Source organism: Gorilla gorilla, chromosome 16 (genome assembly GCF_029281585.2).
Source record: "Gorilla gorilla gorilla isolate KB3781 chromosome 16, NHGRI_mGorGor1-v2.1_pri, whole genome shotgun sequence".
In the NCBI taxonomy this organism is placed as follows: domain Eukaryota; kingdom Metazoa; phylum Chordata; class Mammalia; order Primates; family Hominidae; genus Gorilla; species Gorilla gorilla.
This window is the reverse complement of record NC_073240.2, coordinates 100145394-100168609: the sequence shown is the minus strand read 5'-3', so window position 1 is coordinate 100168609 and position 23216 is coordinate 100145394. Positions and strand designations below refer to the sequence as shown.

At 45.6% G+C, this 23216-nt stretch overlaps 1 protein-coding gene across 3 annotated transcripts in view; it reads right to left on the bottom strand.

The window, feature by feature from the left end:
* IGF1R (insulin like growth factor 1 receptor) overlaps positions 1-23216 on the bottom strand; it is a 316223-nt gene that overhangs the window by 23387 nt on the left and 269620 nt on the right. For 2 of the 3 annotated variants that reach the window (XM_004056810.5, XM_055364071.2), the window contains exons 11-18: positions 18663-18946; positions 17136-17272; positions 16461-16620; positions 11491-11593; positions 10843-10913; positions 6098-6327; positions 5724-5834; positions 1789-1948 (exon numbers count right to left, since the gene is read on the bottom strand). In XM_004056810.5, coding sequence (XP_004056858.1) covers positions 1789-1948; positions 5724-5834; positions 6098-6327; positions 10843-10913; positions 11491-11593; positions 16461-16620; positions 17136-17272; positions 18663-18946 — 1256 coding nt within the window. The remainder of the gene's footprint in view (positions 1-1788; positions 1949-5723; positions 5835-6097; positions 6328-10842; positions 10914-11490; positions 11594-16460; positions 16621-17135; positions 17273-18662; positions 18947-23216) is intronic. The other variant, XM_019010887.4, reaches the window with a different exon arrangement.

The following is a 23216-nucleotide window of genomic DNA, read 5'->3' as shown; positions in this document are numbered from 1 at the left end:
GATGTAAGGCACCTGGCCCAAGTCTCTCATCCATTAGCGGCAGAACTGGCCCACCTCAGGCCCACCTGGCTCGCTCCTGCACTGGGAAAGGGGAGCTGGCTGGCATTTCCATGGGGACAATGTGAGTTCTACAGAGAGGGAAGGAGAAATGAGCTGGGTGCACCAAGGAAGCCCAGCCAGGGACGCGGGCGGCTCTTTCCTGGGAGCCCTGAGGCAGGACGGCCTCTTGGGACTTCTTTGCCTCTCTGAGGGCTGCCCAGCTTCACAGGGCACCAAGCGTGAGGACGTCTCAACGTGCCAAACCTAGGGACACACTGGTGGATCCTGAACGAGGAACTCTGATGATGGAGGGATGTGGGCTCTGGGATATGCTTCCATTTCAATACCTCTAGCTCCTACAGAGTAAAAAGAAAGACACTCACCCCTACTTTAGAAACCATTCTCAGCTGGGTGTGGTGGCTCACGCCTGTAATCCCAGCACTTTGGGAGGCCGAGGCGCGTGGATCACCTGAGGTCAGGAGTTCAAGACCATCCTGGCTAACATGATGAAAACCTGTTTCTACTAAAAATATAAAAAATCAGCTGGGTGTGGTGGCACGCGCCTGTAATCCCAACTAGTCAGGAGGCTGAAGCAGGAGAATCGCTTGAACCTGGGAGGTGGAGGTTGTGGTGAGCCAAGATTGTGCCACTGCACTCCAGCTTGGAAAACAAGAGCAAAACTCCGTCTCAAAAAAAGAAACCATTCTCTAAAAGATTCTCATTGTTCACCAAAGGGGCTAAAACATTTCATTAAAACATCACTACTAAAGGAAAAAAATATGTTACTAAAGGAAGGTGAACACTTCCAGAAAAGGCAGTTCAAGAACTAGACACAGAGGTCCATTTGAAATAGCTTCTTTTGGGTGTTAAATCTCCCCTGCAGTTTCTCAGCATAAATATTTGGTATTTTTCTAAACTATCATCGTATCATAGTGGGAAGATGAGAATCCTGGTAAAAGCAGGTGGTTTCCTGAGCAGCCCTGATGTTATGTGTGTTTTTATTAGGCAGATTAAAAGACCGAAGTAAAAACACAAACCTAAAGGCTGAAGTGGGTTTTAACCATTGCTCAGAAATTCAATCCAACCCTTTTTTCTGGTGTGACAGTGGGTGGTGGCAACAAGGGGGTCTAACCAGTAGGCTGGTGAGCTAAGAGCAGGACAGTAAGTGTTGTGAGAGAGTGGTCGAGAGCCTGGAGGCTGGCCAGCCCCAGCCGTGAAACCCAGTGAGCAGTGATCGTCCCTCACCTAAGGGACTGCCATGCCAGCTCCTGCCACTGCTCCTGCTCCGTGCAGAGGCTTCGTCATTAGGGCAGCTTGCCTCTTAGAAACCAATGTGGGTCCCTGGAAGGGGAGCAATGCTCCTTAAAAGCTAGGAAAATTGGAGGGATGAATGCAAGGTTGGACAGTGAGTTTTATTCCCAAGTCAAAATCTCCTGAATACATTGTCTTAATTATTTCTGTAACCAATGCTAAGAGGTGTTCTACCAAGAACTGCCTCAAACGTCTGGAGAGCCAGCCTCAGGGACCATGCCCAGTATCTGAACCACCATGTCCATGAGCTATCAGCATTGGGACCGACCGCGCCAGGTTTGTGACCATCAACTGGAGACAATCACATCATTCCCAAGAAGAAGTCCGTGCACTCAAGGGACACACTAGAAAACCTCTCCAGGGGCAGACTAATGCCAACAAGGTCCTCAAAACACCTGAGTTTAGTTCTTGCCCAAACCTGGAAAGCTAAGGACACACCTCCGATTTTGACTGTGAAATCTTCGGCTACCATGCAATTCCGGGCAGCAAGGTCTCTGTGGACGAACTTATTGGCGTTGAGGTATGCCATGCCGTCTGCAATCTCTCCGGCCATCTGAATCATCTTGCTCAGGCTTGGAGGTGCTAGGACTGGATTATTCTGTTGGAGATTTAAAAAAATTCACATGAGAATTTTGGATTTTTTTTTCCATGCCAATTTCTTTCGAGGTTTGCATATCATCTTTGTTCAATCTGGGCACTGTGGGTTGTTTATGCTAAGAAACCAGGACTTGCTCGGAAGGAACCAACCATCACAGAGAGCATGGCACCTGCTTGCTCCCCGCAAGCTTATTTGCACTTGCTCCCTTGACCACATCAGAGCTGGTGAGGGAAACACCAATTTGCACTCGTTAGGACCAACATCTTCTAATTTGGGTAGGGCAACATTTTTTTAAAGTGAAACAAGCCATTTTTGGTAGTAAGGATTCTCAGTTACTCAAATTCCTATTTGTTTATATGTTCCTTTTATTTCCATCACCAAAGTACAGGTAAGAGGAAGGAGAGCACGTTACAAAGGCTGTGTAGAAGTAAGCAAATGTGTTTCCAAATGGACATGGTATATTTTATTTCCCATAAAAGCATCGTTATAAATTATTTAATCCTTTTCTTTCCCTTCAACCTTCTTCTAAAATACAAAAATACCAGGATTACTGTTTTCACCTTACAATGTGGCATTATTATTTTCTGTGGGCATTACGGAAGACAAGTCCTTGGCAACTGAAGTCCAGCTGAAACTTGTCTTGGAGGAAACCAGGAATAAGTAACAGGGATAAGCATTCCTCTTTGCAGAGGACAGCAACATGCTGGCTTTGGAATTAAAAAGAATTACCCTTAAATAATACATCCATTTAGAACAAAGTTTTATATAAAACACATGCCCAAGTCTCTCCATCCTAAAACAATCACTAGTCCCTAATTTTAACGCTACCTTTTACTTTTGCATATACAAGTGCAACAGACTCTACCTTGGTTTTCTTGACCACAAAGCATCTCATACAGCACTGCAAAGCCATAGGGCTCTGACAGGTCCCACACCTGCAGGCCGGCCACCAGCTGAGCATGCCCAGGCTTTTCCACATGGGATATCACAGTGGTTTCACTGATGAGGAGATGACCTGGGGCCACGCACAGAAAGTGCCCAGTGGTGTGTGGCACATAGTCAATGCCCAGTGGATGCTGGCTGCTGCCCTGTGAGGTGCTAGTTTCTACTGAAAGCTAGTATTTGGAATCAGTATAACAACTCCTCGGTACTTCTGGGTTGGTTCTCTACACTCGGTGACACAAACCTTTGAATTCTGAACAGGCTGTCAAAGCTGTCTCTTGGTGACTTAAAACACTTATCACGTGGTTATCTGGGGAAGCAACATTAAGTCACTGGGGTAAGTCCAAATCACTACTTTTTAGGGCTTTAGATATGTGTGATGCATGAGGAAATATGCACATGAAATGTAAAGTTTATGCTCACAATTCTTAAATATTACAGTATGACCTATATGTCTTATGAAGTGGTCATTTATAATTGCCGTGAACAACAGAATCAACAAAAGCACTCAATTTTAAGCATGGAGAAAGAAAGAGGGCTGAAATTTTGTCAGTTCATGGTGTTACACTGCCATTCTTTCCTTTAATTTGGTTAGAGCTATTTAAGACAAGTATACATATACACCTACTCATAGTGAGATACGTAAGTGAAACTTGGTCGGGGGAGCAAGTTGAATATAATGAAACTGCAGGGTAAGTGCACACATTTTAATACTTGACATGAGCTAGAAAGAAAAAGTTTAAATCTGACCAATCTAAAGGTGAATTTTAGTTCTGAAAAGGACTTCAGTAATCTTGTCCCACCCTCTTATTTTATATTGAGGACACTGAGGCCCAGGAACCTGCAGCGGCTGTCTGAGGACCACAGGCAGCCAGCCGCAGAGCCAGGACCAAGGCCATGTGTTCTGAATTTTTATTCTGTGCCTGAAACTGGGGAGGAAGGGAGTGAGTTTCAGACTTTTCAGAGGTGCCTCAATCGATGCTGGCAAGAAATACTCTGCCAGATCTCCAGTCACCTATTTCATCAAGCTTTTCTCCTTCATGCTGTTTTGTGTATTAAAGTGAACCAAGGGCCAGGCGCAGCGGCTCACACCTGTAATCCCAGCACTTTGGGAGGCTGAGGTGGGTGGATCACCTGAGGTCAGGAGTTCAAGACCAGCCTGGCCAACATGGTGAAACCCTGTCTCTACTAAAAATACAAAAATTAGGTAGGCATGGTGGTGCACACCTGTAATCCCAGCTACTTGGGAGACTGAGGCAGGAGAATCGCTTGAACCCAGGTAGTGGAGGTTGCAGTGAGCTGAGATCATGCCACTGCACCCCAGCCTGGGCAACAGAGCAAAACTCCGTCTCGAAAGAAAGAGAGTGAGAGAGACACAGAGAGGGCCAGAGAAAGTGAGTGAGTGAACCAGGAAGAGGCACTAACACCCAGGGGTGCTGGGGACCAATGCTTGGCAGAACAGAGGGTGGGAGTTTTGTAAACCATCCTGCTTGAAGCCCCAGTCCACACTTGGCCCCAAACACCACGTGCTGTAAATAAATGAAGTCATATGTGAACAGGTGTTTGGAACTAAAATTAAGAAACTGTCACTTGGGAGATGATTAAGTTGCCGATTCAAAGAACATTAAAAAAAAAAAAAATTTAAGCCCAAATGAAGAACGGCAAAAGAATTTCCAAAGGGGCCGAGAAGGGGAAGTTACTGCTTCTAAGGAATAAAAGCAGACACAGTGCTTACCCCGTAAGTAGCAAAGTAAGGGTCAAAGGGAGGACTTCAGACCCACGGAGGCAACCAAATGAAAACGCAGTTCTTGCTGCCTTTATTTCTCAGCATTTATCTCCCAGTTTATTTGTAGAATTAATTACTCAAAAGTCATGCCCGCATATGTTAAAAAGCTGGCCTGTGGGTTAATACTACAGAGGGGGGAGACACCACGGTGACTTTTAATGAAAAATTGCATAGGACTTTAGCAGGTTTAGAATTTGAAGCTCATAACCCAAAGTGAAATTTTTAGGAAACTAAGCAGAAATCCTGCAGCTGAGGTGGGATCATTCATTCAAAAGCGCAAGCAGGACACTGACTCTGGATCAATCCTGAAACGTGGATGTAGAGTCTGAGGAAACCAGATTCCCAGTGGCAAAGACAAGGACCGCCAACAATGCCGGGGAAGGGGACTGTGTGTGGGGAGGGGGTTTATGAATGAGTGCACATCTTGCGCACAGAGCTGGGTGGGAAATCACCCAGCAACTTCCCAGATGCAAGGGCGAGAATCCAGGCAGCTTAACCTTGAACTGTAACACACATTTATTGACAGAGTGCCTGCCACAAATGCGGCCCTGAGCCACACACTTGGACTGAGATGAAAAGCTAAACACAACGGGGTGGAGGGGGGACACACTCCAACAACAGCACAACACAACACAACGAGAGAGAACACGTACGAGGATGTGAGTCAAGCGCATCGAGAAGTTAGCAGAGGAATAGCTACTGGAGTGGGGCAGGAAAGCTTCAGGGAGGGAGTGGCGCTGGCCTGGCTTGGCAGGTGGACACTGATGTGGGGAGGGGACTGGGGGTGGAGGGAATGCAGGAACAAAGGCACAGAGGGGCTTAGCAGAGGGGATCCAAGGAACAGGAAGTTCCCCTCACGAAGATCAGAGTCTGACTCTAGTTGGGGAAATCCTTTGCATAAATGACCTACAACTGAGCATGCAGTAAGAAACACTGGATGCTGGAAAGTAAACTGATTTAAAGACACAGCATTTCCTTGCAGGGAGATTGTAAAGGAAAAGAGAGCAGGCAAGGCAACATGCAATACCGGTGGAAACGAAAACTGACCTCCATTTCTGGCCTCAGAGACCGGAGATAACTTTTGAGATCGCCCCGTGTCATCAGTTCCATGATGACCAGTGTTGGCTGGCCTTGGGACACCACACCCAGCAATCGCACCTGGGAGGAATCAAAAAGAGAAAGACTCAGAGGGTCAGGGTGGCCCTTGCTGGTGCCTGTGTTGTCTGAAACTGTCTCTGTGGTGCTGCGGCCTGGTCTGAGCACAGGGGTCTGAAGGTAACAGTGAGGTAATGGGGTAACTATCCAGAAGGCAAAGGCAAGACACCAAACCCAAGGGTACATGCAGCCAAGAACATACTGGGAGGCTTGTGTGATACCCTCTCCCTGTGCTGCATTTTGGCTTTTCAGGAACTTTCTCTTACCACATGGTGACAATTGAACTCCTTCATCACAGAAGCTTCGTTGAGAAACTCAATCCTTTCACGCATGCTTGCGGCCTCGTTCACTGTTTTAATGGCCACTCTGGTTTCAGGTTCATCTTTCACCACACCCTTGGCAACTCCTTCATAGACCATCCCAAACGACCCCTGCCCAAGTTCCCGGCTCATGGTGATCTTCTCCCGAGCCACCTCCCACTCATCAGGAACGTACACTGCAGAAGAAACCGTAATTAAAGCAGGTACAGAAACAAGCCCTTAGACAGAATGTGCTTTGGGGGAACTCTAAGCCAAAGAATATAAGATGCTGCTTCCTTAAACCGACAGAGGAGAATACCAGGAGGCGATGGCATGGCTTGCTGTCAACTTTCCACATGCTATAGATTTAAGTAAGAAAACTGTACAGTCAGTACTAGTATTTCAGATCTCTGAGGATTTCAAGATAATTTGAGGATACTAACAGATAGAAGGACCAGAACAAAGCAAGGAAGTCTAGTATAGGAAGGAAAGCAGTTGTTTTTTAAAAATTTCTTTTCATCACATAAAAATACATTTTTGAAAAAAACAAATTAACCATAGGGGACTGAGAAACTGAATGAAATGGTCAAGCAGGATTTTACCCATCTTCACCAACAGATTAAAATGCAAATGTAAAAAGGAGGAGAGTAGTAGGGAGAGGGAAGAGTTCTTATGCTGGGTCGGGAAAAAGGCCAGAGTCACATATGAGAGGTGATGATGGTGCACGTAAGGTCCTACTTCTTGGATGAATCCAAAAGAGGTGTCAGGGTCCTCAACACAGATGCTATGCCTGGGCTATCTAACATGGCAGCTGGTCCCTACATGGGACTCCTGAGCATTCCATGTGGCTAGTCCAATTTGAGACATGCACATGGGATTTCAAAGATTAGACAAAAAAAAAAAAAAGTGAAATATTTAGGTAACTTTAATACTGACTCCATGTTAAAATGGATATTTTGGATATACTGGGTTACATGAAACGTATTATTAGAACTAAAAAACATTATTAAAATGCATTTGATCTGTTTCTTTTTACTTTTAAAATATACGGCTACTAGAAAATTTGCGGTTACAAAGCTGAACTGCATTATTGGTAGGATTACTCTAGTCCAAGTGTCCCCCAGCCTTGGCTTTGATGGCTGGATCCCTGATGAGGTGCAGAAGCAACTGAGCTCTGAGACTGAGGGAGAGACCTGGTGGTGCCCAGTGTGGAGAGGCAATTAGGCAGCGGACGAGCAGAGGCGTTTCCAGGGCTCTGGCCTGGGCTCTGTGAACTCAGGGACCTTGACCAATGGGTAGAGATTTGGGAGGAATGCACAGTAGATACCAAGCCTGAATAGGATTTCTTCTCCAGTTTCTGTTTCTGTTTAGATTCGATCTGGTTTAAGAAAATAAATGGGCCGTGTGCGGTGGCTCATGCCTGTAATCGTAGGCCAAGATGGGAGGATCGCTTGAGCCCAGGAATTTGAGACCAGCCTGGGCAACATGGCAAAACACTGTCTCTATTAAAAAATTAGCCAGGTGTGATGGCACACACCTGGAATCCCAGCTACTCAGGGGGCTGAGGCAGGAGAATCGCCTGAGCCCAGGAGGTTGAGGCTACAGGGAGCTGAGACTGCACCACTGCACTCCAGCCTGGGCAACAGAGTGAGAACCTGTCTCAAAAAAATGAATGAATGAATAAGTAAATATTTCTATGCAGGAAGGAAGGCAAAACAAAGGGAAAGAAAGGAAAAAGGTTGGAAAGAAAGAAAACAAAGCCAAACAGAGGCTCAATTCTACACCTCCAAATGGGTAGGGTAAAAATGAAAATAAAATCAACCTATTCCATAAGATCCATATGAAATGTCAGTAATTCCTCTGATGCTGTGTGCTAATGTCCTTGCCTGACGGGACCTGCCACCAGGCTCTACCACACACTGACTGTGGGAAGGAGGTGGTCCTGGCTCAGAAAGGAGGTGGAGAAGGTGCCTGTTTTTGCTTTCATGCTTTCAGATGCTGACCCTGGGCCTGTGGCTGGATATGAGAGGCTGACAACTGTATCCTAACATCTCGATATCCCAACTATCGACCTTTAAGTGATGTCTCAAAGGAGAGATGTTTATTATAAATTAGGCCCAGGAGGGGCACCATCATTTTAGACCTCTGAGGGGTGTCCAATATGAACTTCATTAATAATCTTGTTTTCTTTCCTACACATTTTTGTATTTCATAGTACATATGTTTCAAGGGTTTCACGAATGGAACTCTGCCCTCCAGCTGGCATAGGTGGCTCGCACCCCTGAAGAAGAGGCGGGTGCCTGTCAGAGGAAAGTAAGTATGCAAGACAACCCAGGAGATAAGGCTCTTCACAATGCGCCTCAGAAAGTGTAAAGAGTTCACTGTCTCCAGCCATTTATCTCTGAGAATTCAGGCTTGCTTTTAATCAGAATTAACTGTTTAGCCTGCCATAAAACATGGAGTTGAAACCAATCACATTCATTCCCTGGGAGGTCCCTGAAGTCAATACCCTCAATCCTTTTCTCTCAATTCAACCCAACGGCTCCGACTTTAAGCAGCCGTCCCCAGCACCACCAGCCAGGAGCGGTTTCTGTGCACAATGTTATCAGCACTTTCCTGTAGGGGATTTTCAATGTACTCTGGAGAATGGTGACATGCAGATTACAGCTTTGGGAAAAAGAAGTTTTTAAAGCACTTTTGAACTGCAATGTCATTTTGTTGCCCCTCGAGGAAACTGGCTATAAGGTGCTTGTCAAAGGCCGAATAAATTAAGTTCAAATAAGGTGACACTGTTCCCACCTGTCGACCTGGGTGGCAATAAGTTTGTTTTTGTTGTAATGAAGTACCAAGACATATCATGAAAGCATTCTAGAAGGACACAAAATGTGAATTCAAGTCACCATGAGAGCCATGAGAATCTAAATTTGTTGTATTGATGCTTTCTCTTCCTGGACACTTCACAGTCAAAAGCTACACACACCAACCTCTAGTGCCGCATTTCAAAGCAGAATAGCTTCTCTGGTAGAGTCACAGTCCACCCTCACAGAGGGGGAAAGTGGTCTTGCCTTGTTCCATCAATTCCATTATCTGGGATGACTCCCTTCCTTACTGATTTTCTTTTTAGAAGCTATTATTCATACAAACAATGCATATCTATCTTCTTGCTGGATTTTGAGAGCCAGTCTCGCTCTATAGGCTGTAGTGCAGGGGTGGGATTCTAGCTCACTGCAGCTCTTGGGCTCAGGTAATCCTTTCACCTCAGTCTCCAGAGTAGCTGGGACTACAGGTGCATTCGACCACATCTGGCTTTTTTTTTTTAAAGGGAAAGATCCTCTCCACAAGTAACAACTCTTGTAAGTGTGGTGTGCATCCGTCCAGAATGTTCTCTCTGCCTTATATACACACACTACAGAAGTATGTATATATATATATATAACTATTAAAAAACCAACTTTGTGAGACCTTTATGTAGATAGAAATAATGTCATTATTCTGCACCTGATTCCCATTCAGAGGAGGCTGCTTTTGATTGACTTTACTATAAACTGAATTAGAAATTATTAAAGAAACCATAGTAAAACCCTACATAGTATAAGTGTTTTCACATTATCAAAGTATTTTCTTATGTTTTCTCATTTGATCACAATAATTAGAATAATCATGTCTCTTTATTTCACATCTCCTGCATCTACTTTCACTTCTCCCGAGGCAAGAAGACAGCAAACACTTTTTCTAAACGTACTCACTCAACATCATGCACTTATTTATTCATTTGATGAATCCGGTCCAGCCCCTCCTGAGGGCTGTTTCCTTGCCTGCCCGGGGGACCTCACAGCCCTTTCCACAGTGATTCCATTCTCCTCCTGACTTCTCAACTGTCTAACTATGTGAGCCTGCACAAGTTTTTTCCCAGAGTTCATTTCCTCACCTGCAGATGGGCATTAAGAAAACTCACATTGCAGGGGTTTAAGAAACAAATGGGATGGTGTTTGTAAAAGCCCCTACCAAAGTGCCAGTTAAGGGTCCTAGTATCACTGGACTCAGTGACCAACCCCTCACCCTAATCCGACTCACTCAAAAGGTCTGGATATAAAAATGCTAGAAAGAAAAGAGCAAAAAAGGAAATAACCATTGAGGATCACCCAACTTCCACGTCAGACCTTCCCAGCCACTTAACTGAATGGCCCTCATTAGTTATTACCAAGGGGAATGTGAATGAGCCACGAGCGTATGACCCTAGTCGGAAGGGAATGACAGAAAAATTCCATGATAAAAAAAAAGCAGAGCTGTAATTCATCAAAGACAATTATAATGAGATGATACTCAAGCTGAAACTAGTTTAAAAGGACTGTTTTGTCAGCTGCAGCATATCCTCTGACTAGATGTTAACAATTAAAAAGCTGTTTTCATTCTAGCATAACATCTCAAGCAATTAAATAAATTGATCACTGCGCTGGCCACATTCATCTCTAAAGCCTGTGTTTCCTTGGGGCACCCCATACAGTCCCACAAGTTTTGACATATTCACTGAACTGCTAAAAACTTTGATTAAAAAAAAAAAGAAAGAAAGAAATATTAATGAAGACAGATCCAAGGCCAAAGGTAGCTCAAAATAATGCAAACCTCCTTCCTTTCCCAAATTAGCAACCCTCCTGAAAGCTCCCGATCTACCTGCCCTGCACGCTGGCAGTGCTGGTGGCCCGGACTCTTACCATCTGCAGCGCTGAAGTACTCCGGGTTCACAGAGGCATACAGCACTCCATTCCCCAGCCTGCTGTTGTTTCTGTCAAAAAGATTAAATTCACGTTAACAAAACCCCACCTCCATACATTCCTGTATATACTTTCATCTTCGCTACAACAGTTTCATTTATCCTCTCTCACACGGTATCAGGAGAACAGAATGGGGAGAGCTTACTGTTTACAGCAGCTCTTGTCTACACTCCCAATTCAGGCCTGGGTGAGCCAGCAGACATTTGCTAACACATCTTCTGGCTTCCTCAGTAGCCTGAGATTAGTGCTTTTTAAGAAACATCTGTTTCTTTACTTCATTGGAAATAAAAAGGCTTATTTGATTGGGAAGGCTAGCGCATCGCGTTTGGAAAAGTATGCACCAGCAGCAGTATCTGTATACCAGAAAAGCCAGCCAGGGGAAGGTCTGTACCATCGAAAAATTATTTTGGCTGTTGTTAAAATCATTAGAAAAGGTTCTCTTTTCCTGGAAGAACATTTGATGGGAAAATCAGGTTTTCCAGTCCATAAAATATTTCCTTGAAATCTTCAAAAATATCACCTTCACTCACATTCAAATCATCAAACCACTCAGCCACAGGAAGTGTCATAACTTTGCACATCACTGACCTCTTTCTATGGAAGACGTACAGCATAATCACCAACCCTCCCACGATCAACAGGACAGCGACGGGCAGAGCGATGATCAGATGGATGAAGTTTTCATATCCTGCTGCAGCAAAGAGGAGGAAACGACAAAATATCAGCAGGTGAACAATCTGCTCATTTCATTTCTTCACATTCAGTCGGAAGTATGAAAAAAATACCTGTATATTCGTTTACTCCCCATCATACAGTAAGAATTCCTGAAGGTAAATGGTGTCAGAAATAGAACACGGCAAACAAACAATTATTTGAAAAAAGAGTAAATATGTGCAGACTGAGGCATATACTCATTTTTTAAAGTACAGTATATTCTGGTGTAACAGTTTCAATGATAGACTGAAGAAAAATAATCTTTGTATGCAGTTTAATGACTGTTAGTGAAAATGCATACATGTGACACTAATTTCCCACATCCCACAGAACGTTCCAGGGTTTGGTCCATGTCCCCGGTACCCAGCCTGGCATCTGCCATACAAGTGTTGGTTCTGTTGGTAAGCGGTCTTTGTGATCTCACACCTGTAAAAGGACTCAAATGCTTGCAGCAGCAAGCATTCTATTTCTAATAAATAGAATGAAAATTTCTATTCATTTTCATAAAATGAATAGAAATTCTTACATCTATGTACAGTCTACATCTATGTATAGGTCAAGTCCTGCTGGCCTCAATCTTTGAGATAGTTCCATAGACAATTTAAAATAAACACACACACACACATGCACACACTGGACGGCACCCCTTTCCAATGCCGCTGCAGACATTTGAGTCCTGTTACAAGTCTAAGACCACAGAAGCCACTGATCATCAGAACCAGCACTTGTATGGCAGATGCTAGGCTGGGCACCAGGCACATGGACCCACACCCTGGAACAATCTGTGGGACATGGGAAATTAGTGTCAACAGGTAGCATGACAACTAGAAAAGTGGACTTCACATATGGCAACAATTCAGAGAGGAAGGGAGAGGAGAGAAGGGAGTCGAGCGAACCTCCCCAAGGGAAAACTTCTTTATGATATGCTTTCCTTGGGGGTTGTGGGGAAATGGCTTTCCTAGAAAATGATGATACTGGAGAGAAGTCAGGGCCAGCTCACAAGGGACCCAGCCCAAGCTAAGCAGTTTCACCCTCATTCTGCAGATTAAAAGGAGTCAGCGAAAGCTTTCAGGCCCAGCAGTGAACTGATCAGATTCGAGTTCCAGGGAAATGGCTGTGCTGAGGACAGACGGAGGGACCTGGCAGTAAGAGAAGGCACTGTCATGTCTTGGAGAACTGGGGGGACATGCCATGTCTCCAGGGCATGCTCTGCATTACCCAGTTCAGACCTACAAAGAAGTCACTGATCCTTGTCTTTACACCAGGCAGACTCACAGAGATGATCTGGCTTGGTAAGTCATGGCCCCAGGATGAGGCTCATACAGTATGACAGCTCATACCATCCCCCCAGGGCGAGTGCCCTGGAGTCTGAGCTGTGGCGGTGCTGGTGGTGACAGAGGGCTGGATTCCAGAGACATTTAAGAGGCAGAATCCATGAGGCTTGGGTTGGAATGAAAAAGGGGTGGCTGGACAGAAAGAAGAGTGAAGGATGCTGTGAGGTTCCTGGCTTGGGTAACAAATGGATTACAAGGCCACTGACTGAGCTAAGGAGCAAAGGAGAGAAGAGGCCTTTCAAGGGCAACAACTGTGATTTTGGTTTTGGCACAAGGAATCTGAGACCTCTCTGAGACATCCAAATACAGATGTCTATGTGGAAATGGGCCTGGAATCACTGGGGATCAAGTAAACATTAATCGTTAAGTCCCCTATCAATGATTATTTTGCCATTAAAAACTGTGATCATGGTTACTCTTTAAAGACTACCACAGCTATTTTAATTTTTAAAATTAGAAGTATTTTAATCGAAGAAAAAAGATATTTTTATTGATATCATATCTCTCAAAATGGATGCAGGCTCCAGCATTTTGCAATTCCTAAAAACACTCAGAGGTGATCATTACCAACGGAAAGCTGGCAGATTTTTTTTCTTCCCCCGAGGCCCTTATATCACTGTTTATATCACTTATACTACTGGTCAGGCTGTACTGTGTTCTTTTTGAGTTTCACATTTCAACAGGGACATGGAGAAAATGGAACACATCCAGAGAATAACAAAAATGATTAAATGGCTAGGAAATTGGTGTATGATACTGGGCTACAAGAAAGGGCCAAAAGACCTGAGATTATTTCATCTGGAAAAGAGAAGTCTGAGGAGTAATTTAATAGTATTCAGGCACACAAGGAGTTCCTAAAAGGAAGGCAGTTGGCCTGAAAGCTTCCAAACCTTCCATCTCCTCTGAGGATTAAATAAGAGGAAATGAGACTAAACTGTAGCAGGACAGAGTCTTGTCTGACATAAGGAAAAACTTCTCAACAGTAAGGCCAGCACGCAGATCCAATTTCCCTGCAGTATGTGGTAACATCTGCTGGAAAAATTCTATCAGAAGGACTCCCGATTTCCCACTGGCATCCTGGCACTTACAAGGTTAAAAACGGAGCAGCAAAGGCAGACAGGAACATGTCATGTCACCAAAACAAGCTGAGTTCACTCAACCCCAGAAGCCAAGGTTGCTGTTTCACAGATCACAGACCCCCAAACTAGGATCTGTTTCTAGGAGATGGAGGGGAGGAAAAAGAGGAGGGAAGGAGGCTGGGGAGAGAAAGAGAGAAAGCAAGCAAGCCACTACTCTGGACAAGGTTGCAGGAATATTACGAAGGTTCTAGGCGCTGCAAAGGTGGCACAGACTAACTGGTGAGACTAGGTTAACTGGACTAGATGGGAGAATTCAGACTATTTTAACTGACAAAATTATCTGCCTAAACATCCATTTACCCCTAAAAACCTGAACCCAGGAACAGTGCCAGGCACATAAAATGTTGGCTCAAGATTTGCAGTTCTATTCACCCCATCCTGCTTTTGCTGTCTGTGTTAGGATTTTCAGATACCACAAACAGATTAGAATATCTGGTGCTGACCAGGTGACTACTGGAGATCTTTTTTTTTAATTAATTAATTTTAATATACAAATAAAAATTGTATATTTATCATGTACAACATATTATTTTGAAATATGCATACATTGTAGAACAGCTGAATGAGCCTAATTAACATATGTATTACATCACACTTTTTTGTGTGTGGTGAGAACACTTAAAATCTATTGTCTCAGCAATTTTTAAGAATACATCATTATTACCGTCATCATGTTGTACAATGTATCTATTGAACTTATTCCTCCTATCTAACTGAAATTTTGTATCCTTTGACTAACATCTCCCCAAATCTGCTCCCTCACCCTCAGCCCCTGGTAACCTCCATTCTACTCTCCATGAGCTTAACTTTTTAGATTCCGCATTATCAGAAAGATCATGTGGTATTTGTCTTTCTGTGTCTGGCTTATTTAACTTAACATCATGTCCTCCAGGTTCATCCAGGTTGCCGCAAACGACATTTTTCTTTTCTAATTTATGGTAGAATAGTATTCTATAATGTATATGTACCAGGTTTTCTTTATCCATTCATATACATAGTGATGGACATCAGGTGGATTCCATGTCTTGGCCACTGTGAATAGTGCTGCAGTGAACATGGGAGTGCAGAGAGCTGTTTGACATACCTATTTCATTGCCTTTGGAAATATACTAGAAGTGAGATTGCTGGACCTATTGAGTGCACTGTTTTTTGTTTTTTTTTTCCTTTTCTTTTTGAGATGGAGTTCTGCTCTGTCACCCAGGCTGGAGTGCAGTGACGTATCTTGGCTCACTGCAACCTCTGCCTCCCAGGTTCAAGAGATTCTCTTGCCTCACCCTCCCAAGTAGCTGGGATTACAGGCGTGTACCACCACTCCCAGTAGAGACGGGGTTTCACCCATGTTGGCCAGGCTAGTCTCAAACTCCTGACCTCAAGAGATCCACCCACCTTGGTCTCCCAAAGTGCTGGGATTACAGGCGTGAGCCACTGCACCCGGCAGAGTGCATGTTTTAACGTAACTCCAGATGTGAGTAGCAGAAATGTGGACACCAGGAAAGATCAGCCCACTAGACCCAAAAGTGTTACCATTAAGCGAGGCTGCATTGCTACTTTATGTGTTATGCCAAATTTGATCCCATTCCATGAACATGAAATAATCTTAAAAACTGGGTTTGAAATAAGAAATAACAGAAACTCAATACAGAAATAATTTCACCAAAATACTAAGTTTTGTTGGTCAAACAAGTATGTGGCCCTTGTTGCGCTTATACATCTTATAATTTGTTTTAAAATCTGAAGTCATCACACAGAACAGCCTAAGAATTCTGTCTTGTTAATGACTTGAGCATAAACTCACATTCCTCAGTCTGTGTACCAAAGGGTGAGCACCGTACATTTCCAACGCATGTGGGGGCTTTAAAAGGACAGTGGAGGGTCTGTGATGCTACCGTGGAGATTCCTGCCCTGTAGCAGGCTGAACCAGATGACCTCTGGAGTTCCTTATACCCCTTAGGATTTCAAGCCCTGAATCCGAGCCCTATCTAGCTTTACTGACCAAGTAGGAGGTGGAATGGTCAATTCAATGCTTTATAAAATGTCTTTTGTTTAAAAAAAAAAAAAAAGTCTTTGAATATAAGCCAGCTTGAAAGCAACGGTCTCCTCTGGCTCTCCAGCGGTTACACCACCTCAAAAGAGAGGCTCGGATCCTCTCCCTTCCTGCCACATGAGGTAGGAGCCCAAAGCTCGGCATCTGCCCTGCCCAACCTTTCACACACAGTGCCAGTATATGCCGGCACCTTAGCATGACCCTTCTGGAAGCTGGCCAACTCCATTTTAACAGAAAATAAGACAGCCATGAACACTCGGGCTGTCCTAATCCTGGACCACCCTGCTTTCAGTTTTACCACGTTTCTTCTCCCTCCACAAGCCTTACTTTTGGCCTGGACATAGAAGAACACAGGATCTGTCCACGACCCATTCCCAGAGAGAGATGTGGCCTGAATCCGGGCTGTGTAGTTCCCCGGGTTTAGCCGGTTTAGCTTGGCCCCTCCATACTTCCTGTATTCCTGTCTGGACACACATTCTCGCTGATCCTGGGGAAATAAAACATACATGTCAATTTCCCATGAATGCAGGAGAAATCTGGGGCCTGCCAACTAAACTCACCACACTGGGGACTCCAGCTGCCTGATCTGACCTCCCACCTAACAATGATCCTGAGTGTCAGTAAAGACGAAGAAATCAAATCTTAAAAGGTCGTCTTCAAGTAGCTTTAAGCACACCCAAAAGCTTTAACCAAACATTTTTGTAACCAAGAACTCCAGAAGGATTAAAAGTTATTAGAACTGACCTGGCCTATGCCACAAGGTTATCTTACACAATGAAATCGTTTCTTGAGGGCAAAAAGCAGCCTAGCTCTTTGCACACTATGCAGTACTCCTTGGAGAGTACGGAGTGGGTAGAAAGACCCAAATCCTCACCAACTTGGCATGGATTTTATTGTTTTAAGTCCTATGCTAACCAGGAGGTAACCTGTGCAGCAGTCAGGTAGCATATGCTGTCAATGGATGGAAGTACATGCAGGCACGGGCCACCGCCCCAGTCCTACCTCAGCTTGTGATCCGTATTTTATTTCATACATTAGAATCAATCCATTGGGATTCTCAGGTTCCGGCCACTTTAAAAAGATGGAGTTTTCAGGCCTTGGCTCCCAGGTCACTGGCCCAGGAATGTCATCTGCTCCTTCTGTACAATTTAAACAAGTGACAAAGTTGTGGATTTGGGTTCCCAGGGAGGGAGGCCAACACTGGGCTGACCTGAGAATAACCCCCCGATCCACACGGGCAGGACTGTGGAGATCAGCCACGTACACTGCCCCTGAGCAGGCTGCTCACACAGCAGAGGGTTCAGAATACACCAACCACACAACTTGCACGTCTCAAGATGCCACAAGATCCTCCTTTCTCCCCAGTCCCTCAACAAAAAAAGCCTGCTGCCAAGCACAGCAGGAAAATCTTGGCAACCTAAGTAACTTTCTTCTACCCTGTGCCTACCACTTGAAAAAAGAAAGCTTTGTGAAGCCATCAAACACAAGCAGCCCTGGAAAGATGCTGAGTAAGCAGAAGCAGGACACGGGGCCTGCCGGCTGTGACAGGGACCCTCCGTGGCCCGCGGCTACACGCGGCAACTGCAATTTTTATGCAGGCATGAAGGATGGCCCCGAGCCCGGCCTGTGAGGAAGCTGCTGGGAGGCTGGTGCTAAGAGCAGGGCAAGCCCTCCCTGCCGGCATCAACTCCTCCAGCGGCTGACTGACCTTGCGGTGGTTCCTTTCTTGCTTTTGCTTCTTGAAGCAGTAAACAAAGTGGTGATAAGCAAAGGTCACGGAAAGTTACAGCTGGAAAAGGCACTTGAGGGGTTAGCTGGCTATGTCTCTCCCAGGAGGGCTAAGGAAACTGAGGCAGGAAGCCTGACGACTGCCTCAAGGCACGCTACAATGGACTTCAGTGCCAGAACTGCACCCAGGAGGACCCCAGGCCCCAGACTCCCGTCACCTCTGTGCTCTTTCTACCACCTGAGGCCTCCTAAAGGACAGGGCAGTTCTTGTTCTGTCTTTGAAGGCAGCCATCTTCACAGACAGTTGAATGCCCGAGTGACAGGCAGTGTCTAACAACAAGGGAAAGCCAAAGACTAAATAAGCAAGACCAGAGGCTACTCCAGGAGTTGACCTTGAGGGGCAATGTTTACTCTGGATCGAGGCAACTAACTGGAGACATCTCCGGATATCTGAGAGCTCAGGAGGGGGCAACCCGATTTGTGCGCAAGAGGGGGCAAAGGACAGCAGGAATGCACGATGTGCACCAAGTAGCAGGTGGAGGGTAGACCCTGCAGACAGCTCCCTGCTCCCAGCATGTTCTATGGAGAGACCAAGCTGGGAGTGGTGTCACTAGGAGAGCGTGGGCTCTGCTCCCTGGGCAGCTGGTCTACACGCCACCTGCCAATGACTGCCGTTATTTAGCAGGCAGGCCTGAGTCTAAGGGTCACGGCCCTGGGTGTCAGACCCTGTGTCCATAAAACACATCTTCTCCACTAGGTTGTGAGGAAGGTGGCAATGGGGCCAGCTGGATCATACCATACCTGCGGGCATAGTCCTTGCAAAGACGAAGTTGGAGGCGCTGCAGCCCAGCTTCTCAGCCTCGTGGTTGCAGCTGTGGATATCGATGCGGTACAATGTGAAAGGCCGAAGGTTAGAAATGACAGTTCTCTCCTTGTTATCCACTCTGCTCTCAAAGAAAGGGTACTCTGTCTCCAGCTCTTCCGGGTCGGTGATGTTGTAGGTGTCTGCGGCCGTGGTGTTCCTGCTTCGGCTGGACATGGTGGTGTTGGCCACTTGCATGACATCTCTCCGCTTCCTTTCAGGTCTGCAAGGAGGAGAGAAATGTGGCTTTTAAGTACTTTTACCTCTTTTGTCTTTTCTATGACTTGAGTAAGAGTAACAGAAGAATCTTAACCGTGGAATAGAAGGAGCTATTGAGCCCCCTTAGATAAGAACTCATGAATAACACAGGGATGTCCTTCCTCATTATCTTGCTTTCTCTACTCTGCAAGTGTCAGAAAGGGCACACAAACTCTCACCCCCACCCCCCGGCTCTCAGAGTGGTTCTTCGATTTTACCTAGAGGCAAATAGTGTCTCTGCCACTCTTGGCCAGGCAGTCCTGGCTGTGTCATCAGAACACTCAGGCCATCTGGTCACAGACCTTATGGTTAAGCATTAAAGGTGGCAAACCTATCAGCTGTGGTTAAGATTTATTAGGGCAGGAGGGGAGAGGTGAGGTGTGTGGCAGAGGCCCCAGAGACCTGGGGCAGAGGGATATGAAAGCCTGTGGTGGTGGCTCCTTGGATTTGCTCTGACTGTGGAAATAAAGATGCCTGGAGTCTAGCAGCAAGCAGTTCCAAGGACCCCAGGGCTCTTCTTGGGGGCTCCTGCTGCAGGCCCACCCCCAACCCCAAGCGTCTGTGCTTGCTACACTCTGCAGGTCCCTGGAGCCCACCCAGGCTTCCTCCCACTCAGCAGTGAGCACCTGTGGCCTCACCAAGGTCCTGCCCATGAGAGAGCAGACTCCTTGTCATGGATTTGAATGGGGCTTGGAACAACCGAAAAGCAAAAGGGAGTGCACAAAGTCATCACAAAAAGGACATTCTCACCGAAAAGGGCACATGAGGCATGAGGGTGCGACCCTCGAATTGCTGCTTTGGTCAAATATGAAAAAATGGGCTTTGTGGCTCCCCCTAGAAACCTTAAAACAGAATTCTAATGTTTACAGGAACCAACAAAAACAAACAGAATACGAGACGAGCACCCAGATGGAGAAAGGGCAACCCTCAGGTCAGCCACGGACAAATGGTGAGAAAACAGGGCTGAGGCCTTCGGCTGGGGTCACTGGTCTTAGGAATAGGCAAAAGGCAGGGGGCAAATGGGATGAATTCTATCTGCCCAGGGAAATGAGAAAGTCCAGAACGTGGGAAGCTCATCAGTGCCATGGAGGGGAGAGAGCGGCAGCAGCAGCAGAAAGGGAAAGCTCACGCAGGGAACGTAACAGCCCAGAAGCCACTTGCAGGTTCGGCTGACGCTCGGCAGGCTTCTGGCTGGTCCTTAGGTCAGAACCTGGAAGGGGAGAGCAGGGGGCTTTGGGAAAGGGCCTCTGAGGCTCCCCAGTCTTCTCAGCCCATGGATTCCCCTGAGGAAAACATGGTCCTTCTTTGTGTAGTGGCACACGGGGGTCCTACCAAAGGCATGAACTGCCCAACACAGATATGCTCGTTCCAACAAGCAGAAAACCACAAGGTCAGGGCGTGTACATTTGCTTTCACAATACTGGGGGAGGAAGGGTAAGGACATGAGGCTGATCATCCACAATCCTCACACTCTGCAAACCAACCAACTAGCTAACCAAGCTTCCCGGAAGGGAAAAACACAAGAAACCACATTTACTGTCAGGGAAATCTTTGTCAACACACCATCAACAAATTTCCTGCCCTCCCTTCAAAACCAACACAACATACACTTGTGTCTGTCAGAAGTTGCTTAGGTTTGCTGCACTGCAAAATAATTCTCTGTCAAAACCCCTCTCCCAGCTCAGCCCACCCCCATTTAACTGGGATTACTTCATGAAGTATACTCAGTAGTTTACTTGTTTATCAACATCACACTTTTAGGGACTGCAAGCTCTCAATGCTGATGACATCAAGGCAGTGACAAGGGGAGGGAGGTGACTCAGGACATTATCTGGAAGGCGGGAACAGGGGAAGCACAATGGCCCATACATCTTTTTTTTGGTAAACAACTACATTTCCAAATCGTACGCCCAAAAGCAAACATTACTGCCAACTTTCCCCACTCCATCCCATGATACAACCTAGCCCTATTGGAAAACCTTTTACTTTCCAACATCTGTCAACATTTTAGCTAGTTAAACCAAACTATGTGATTTACAAAATAAAGACAGTAGTCAAAGAAAGGCATTTACTGCGAATATTGACTTCAGAAACTAGTAAGTTTTACAAACTCTAGCTTCCACTGTACTTCAAAACATACAGGATATTCTGGACAATTAATAAGGAACTGAATCTTACTTAACTGGTTTTATCCCACAAATACATTGTTCTCAGAATGAACTGAAAGAAATCAAATCCATTTTCGGACAATCCACGTGTAAAACAGAAAGCCAGCCTCTGTGATTCAGTCATTCTCTCTGCTGCACACTCCTTCACCTGGACTCTGCCAGAACTCAGTAGGAGGCAAAAAAACACACATTAACTTCTTAAAAATTATGGCCTCTCACCATGGACAAAATATCGTCTTCATATACATCCATGAAAACAGAGAATCACAAGTTGGACTTGTCTTAGGAGAGAGAAAGGAAGGACTCGGGGGACAGATAAACACACTTCTCCAGTAGAACACAGGAAACTTGTTTTGAACCCAACGCCACCAATGCTGTGCATTAATAACATGTCAACCACAGCTCTGCCATGTCAATCACAGCTCTGCCTTCACGCCACTTCACCTTGTGCTCCACATCTGATGAGAAAAAAACAGGTCTTGCCTCGTAACTACAACTGAAAGCAAGGGGCCTTTCAGCAAAATCTTTCCAAAGCCTTGACTCACAACCCGAACCTCCTGCTGGTTGGTGGAACAAGACAGCAACGTAACCAAGGGCCCATGACAGAGAAAAACAAACTTCCTGCCCAGCCTGCTTTGGGACAATCCAAATCCATCCTTCCATGTGGCGGGCAGCAGGAGCTGCCACGAGCTAAGCCTCTGCTGGTCTAGGTGGAAAGGACCACGAGAAGCAACGCAATGGAGGAGAAGAGGGGAAAAGAGTCGGTGTGTGGGAATGAGGACCAGGTCCCAAACGGATTCTTAATTAATCAGGATGTCGGAGAAGTCACCAAACCTCAATGAGTTCCAGTTTCCAAACCTCTTTGCAATCTTTCTAGTCCTCAAACTTTCTGCTTTCTAGGAACCACCAGTGATACAAAGATATCCTGGATAAGAAAATGGCCTTGGGCACTGAACCTCAAGGTTCACACTCAAAGCCCTGCCACCCACCAGCAGGCAGAAGACTCCCCCAGCGGGGCAGGCTAGGAGAGGCCATGAGGGCCTTGCAGGCCGTTCTCACAGCTCTGGTGTTTTTTTTCTTGAGATGGAGTCTCGCTCTGTTGTCCAGGCTGGAGTGCAATGGTGCGATCTCAGCTCACTGCAACCTCCACCTCCCGGGTTCAAGCGATTATCCTGCCTCAGCTTCCCAAGTAGCTGGGATTACAGGTGTGCACCACCACGCTTGGCTAATTTTTTGTATCTTTAGTAGAGACAGGGTTTCACCATGATGCCAGGCTGGTCTCAAACGCCTGACCTTGTGATCCACCCACCTCAGCCTCCCAAAGTGCTGGGATTACAGGCGTGAGCCACCGCGCCTGGCTGCTCTGGTGGTTTTAACTTCGAGAGAGGAGGGGAGGAGAAAAAAGCCACCAAGCAATGAAGAGGCGCACTCTCAAAAGGAAATAATGCCTCCAGTTCTAACCAGTCTTTATTTCCCACTTTACTGATTTCTCGAAGTGAGATAGCTATTTCAACCGTTTTGCAAATATCAAAAAGGTCACTTGGCAGAAAAAAAAAAATCACTTTAAAAACCATTTGTTGTTACAGCCTAAGAAAGCCTGTAAGAGCAGAGTCACTGTGGAATAAATAGCCACTACAGGCTCCTCTCAGGGTCGGGGGCAGTGAGGGGAAGGGAACATGCTGGGTGGGGTGCTGGCAGCAGGGGCTGTGGGGACTGCGGATGGGCAGCTCATGGGTGCCATGCTGATTTAAATCCAACTCCTTGGCCTAGTTTTCAGGCATGAGGCCGTTTCCAAAATCTGCACTATAATCTTACAGGAAGAGGGGGCCAGGGAGCACCACTGTGCTTCCATCTCCTTTCCCACACACTACTGGGCTAATCCTTTTTTGAAAGGAAAAAAAAATTGTTTAACATTTTTTATTGTGTTAAAATAAAATTTTAAAACAAAACAAAATATATGTAAGATAAAAAGTTGCCATTTTAATCATTTTAAGGGTACAATTCAGTGGCATTAATTGCATTCACAGAATGGTACAGCTATCATCATTATATATTTCCAAAAATTTT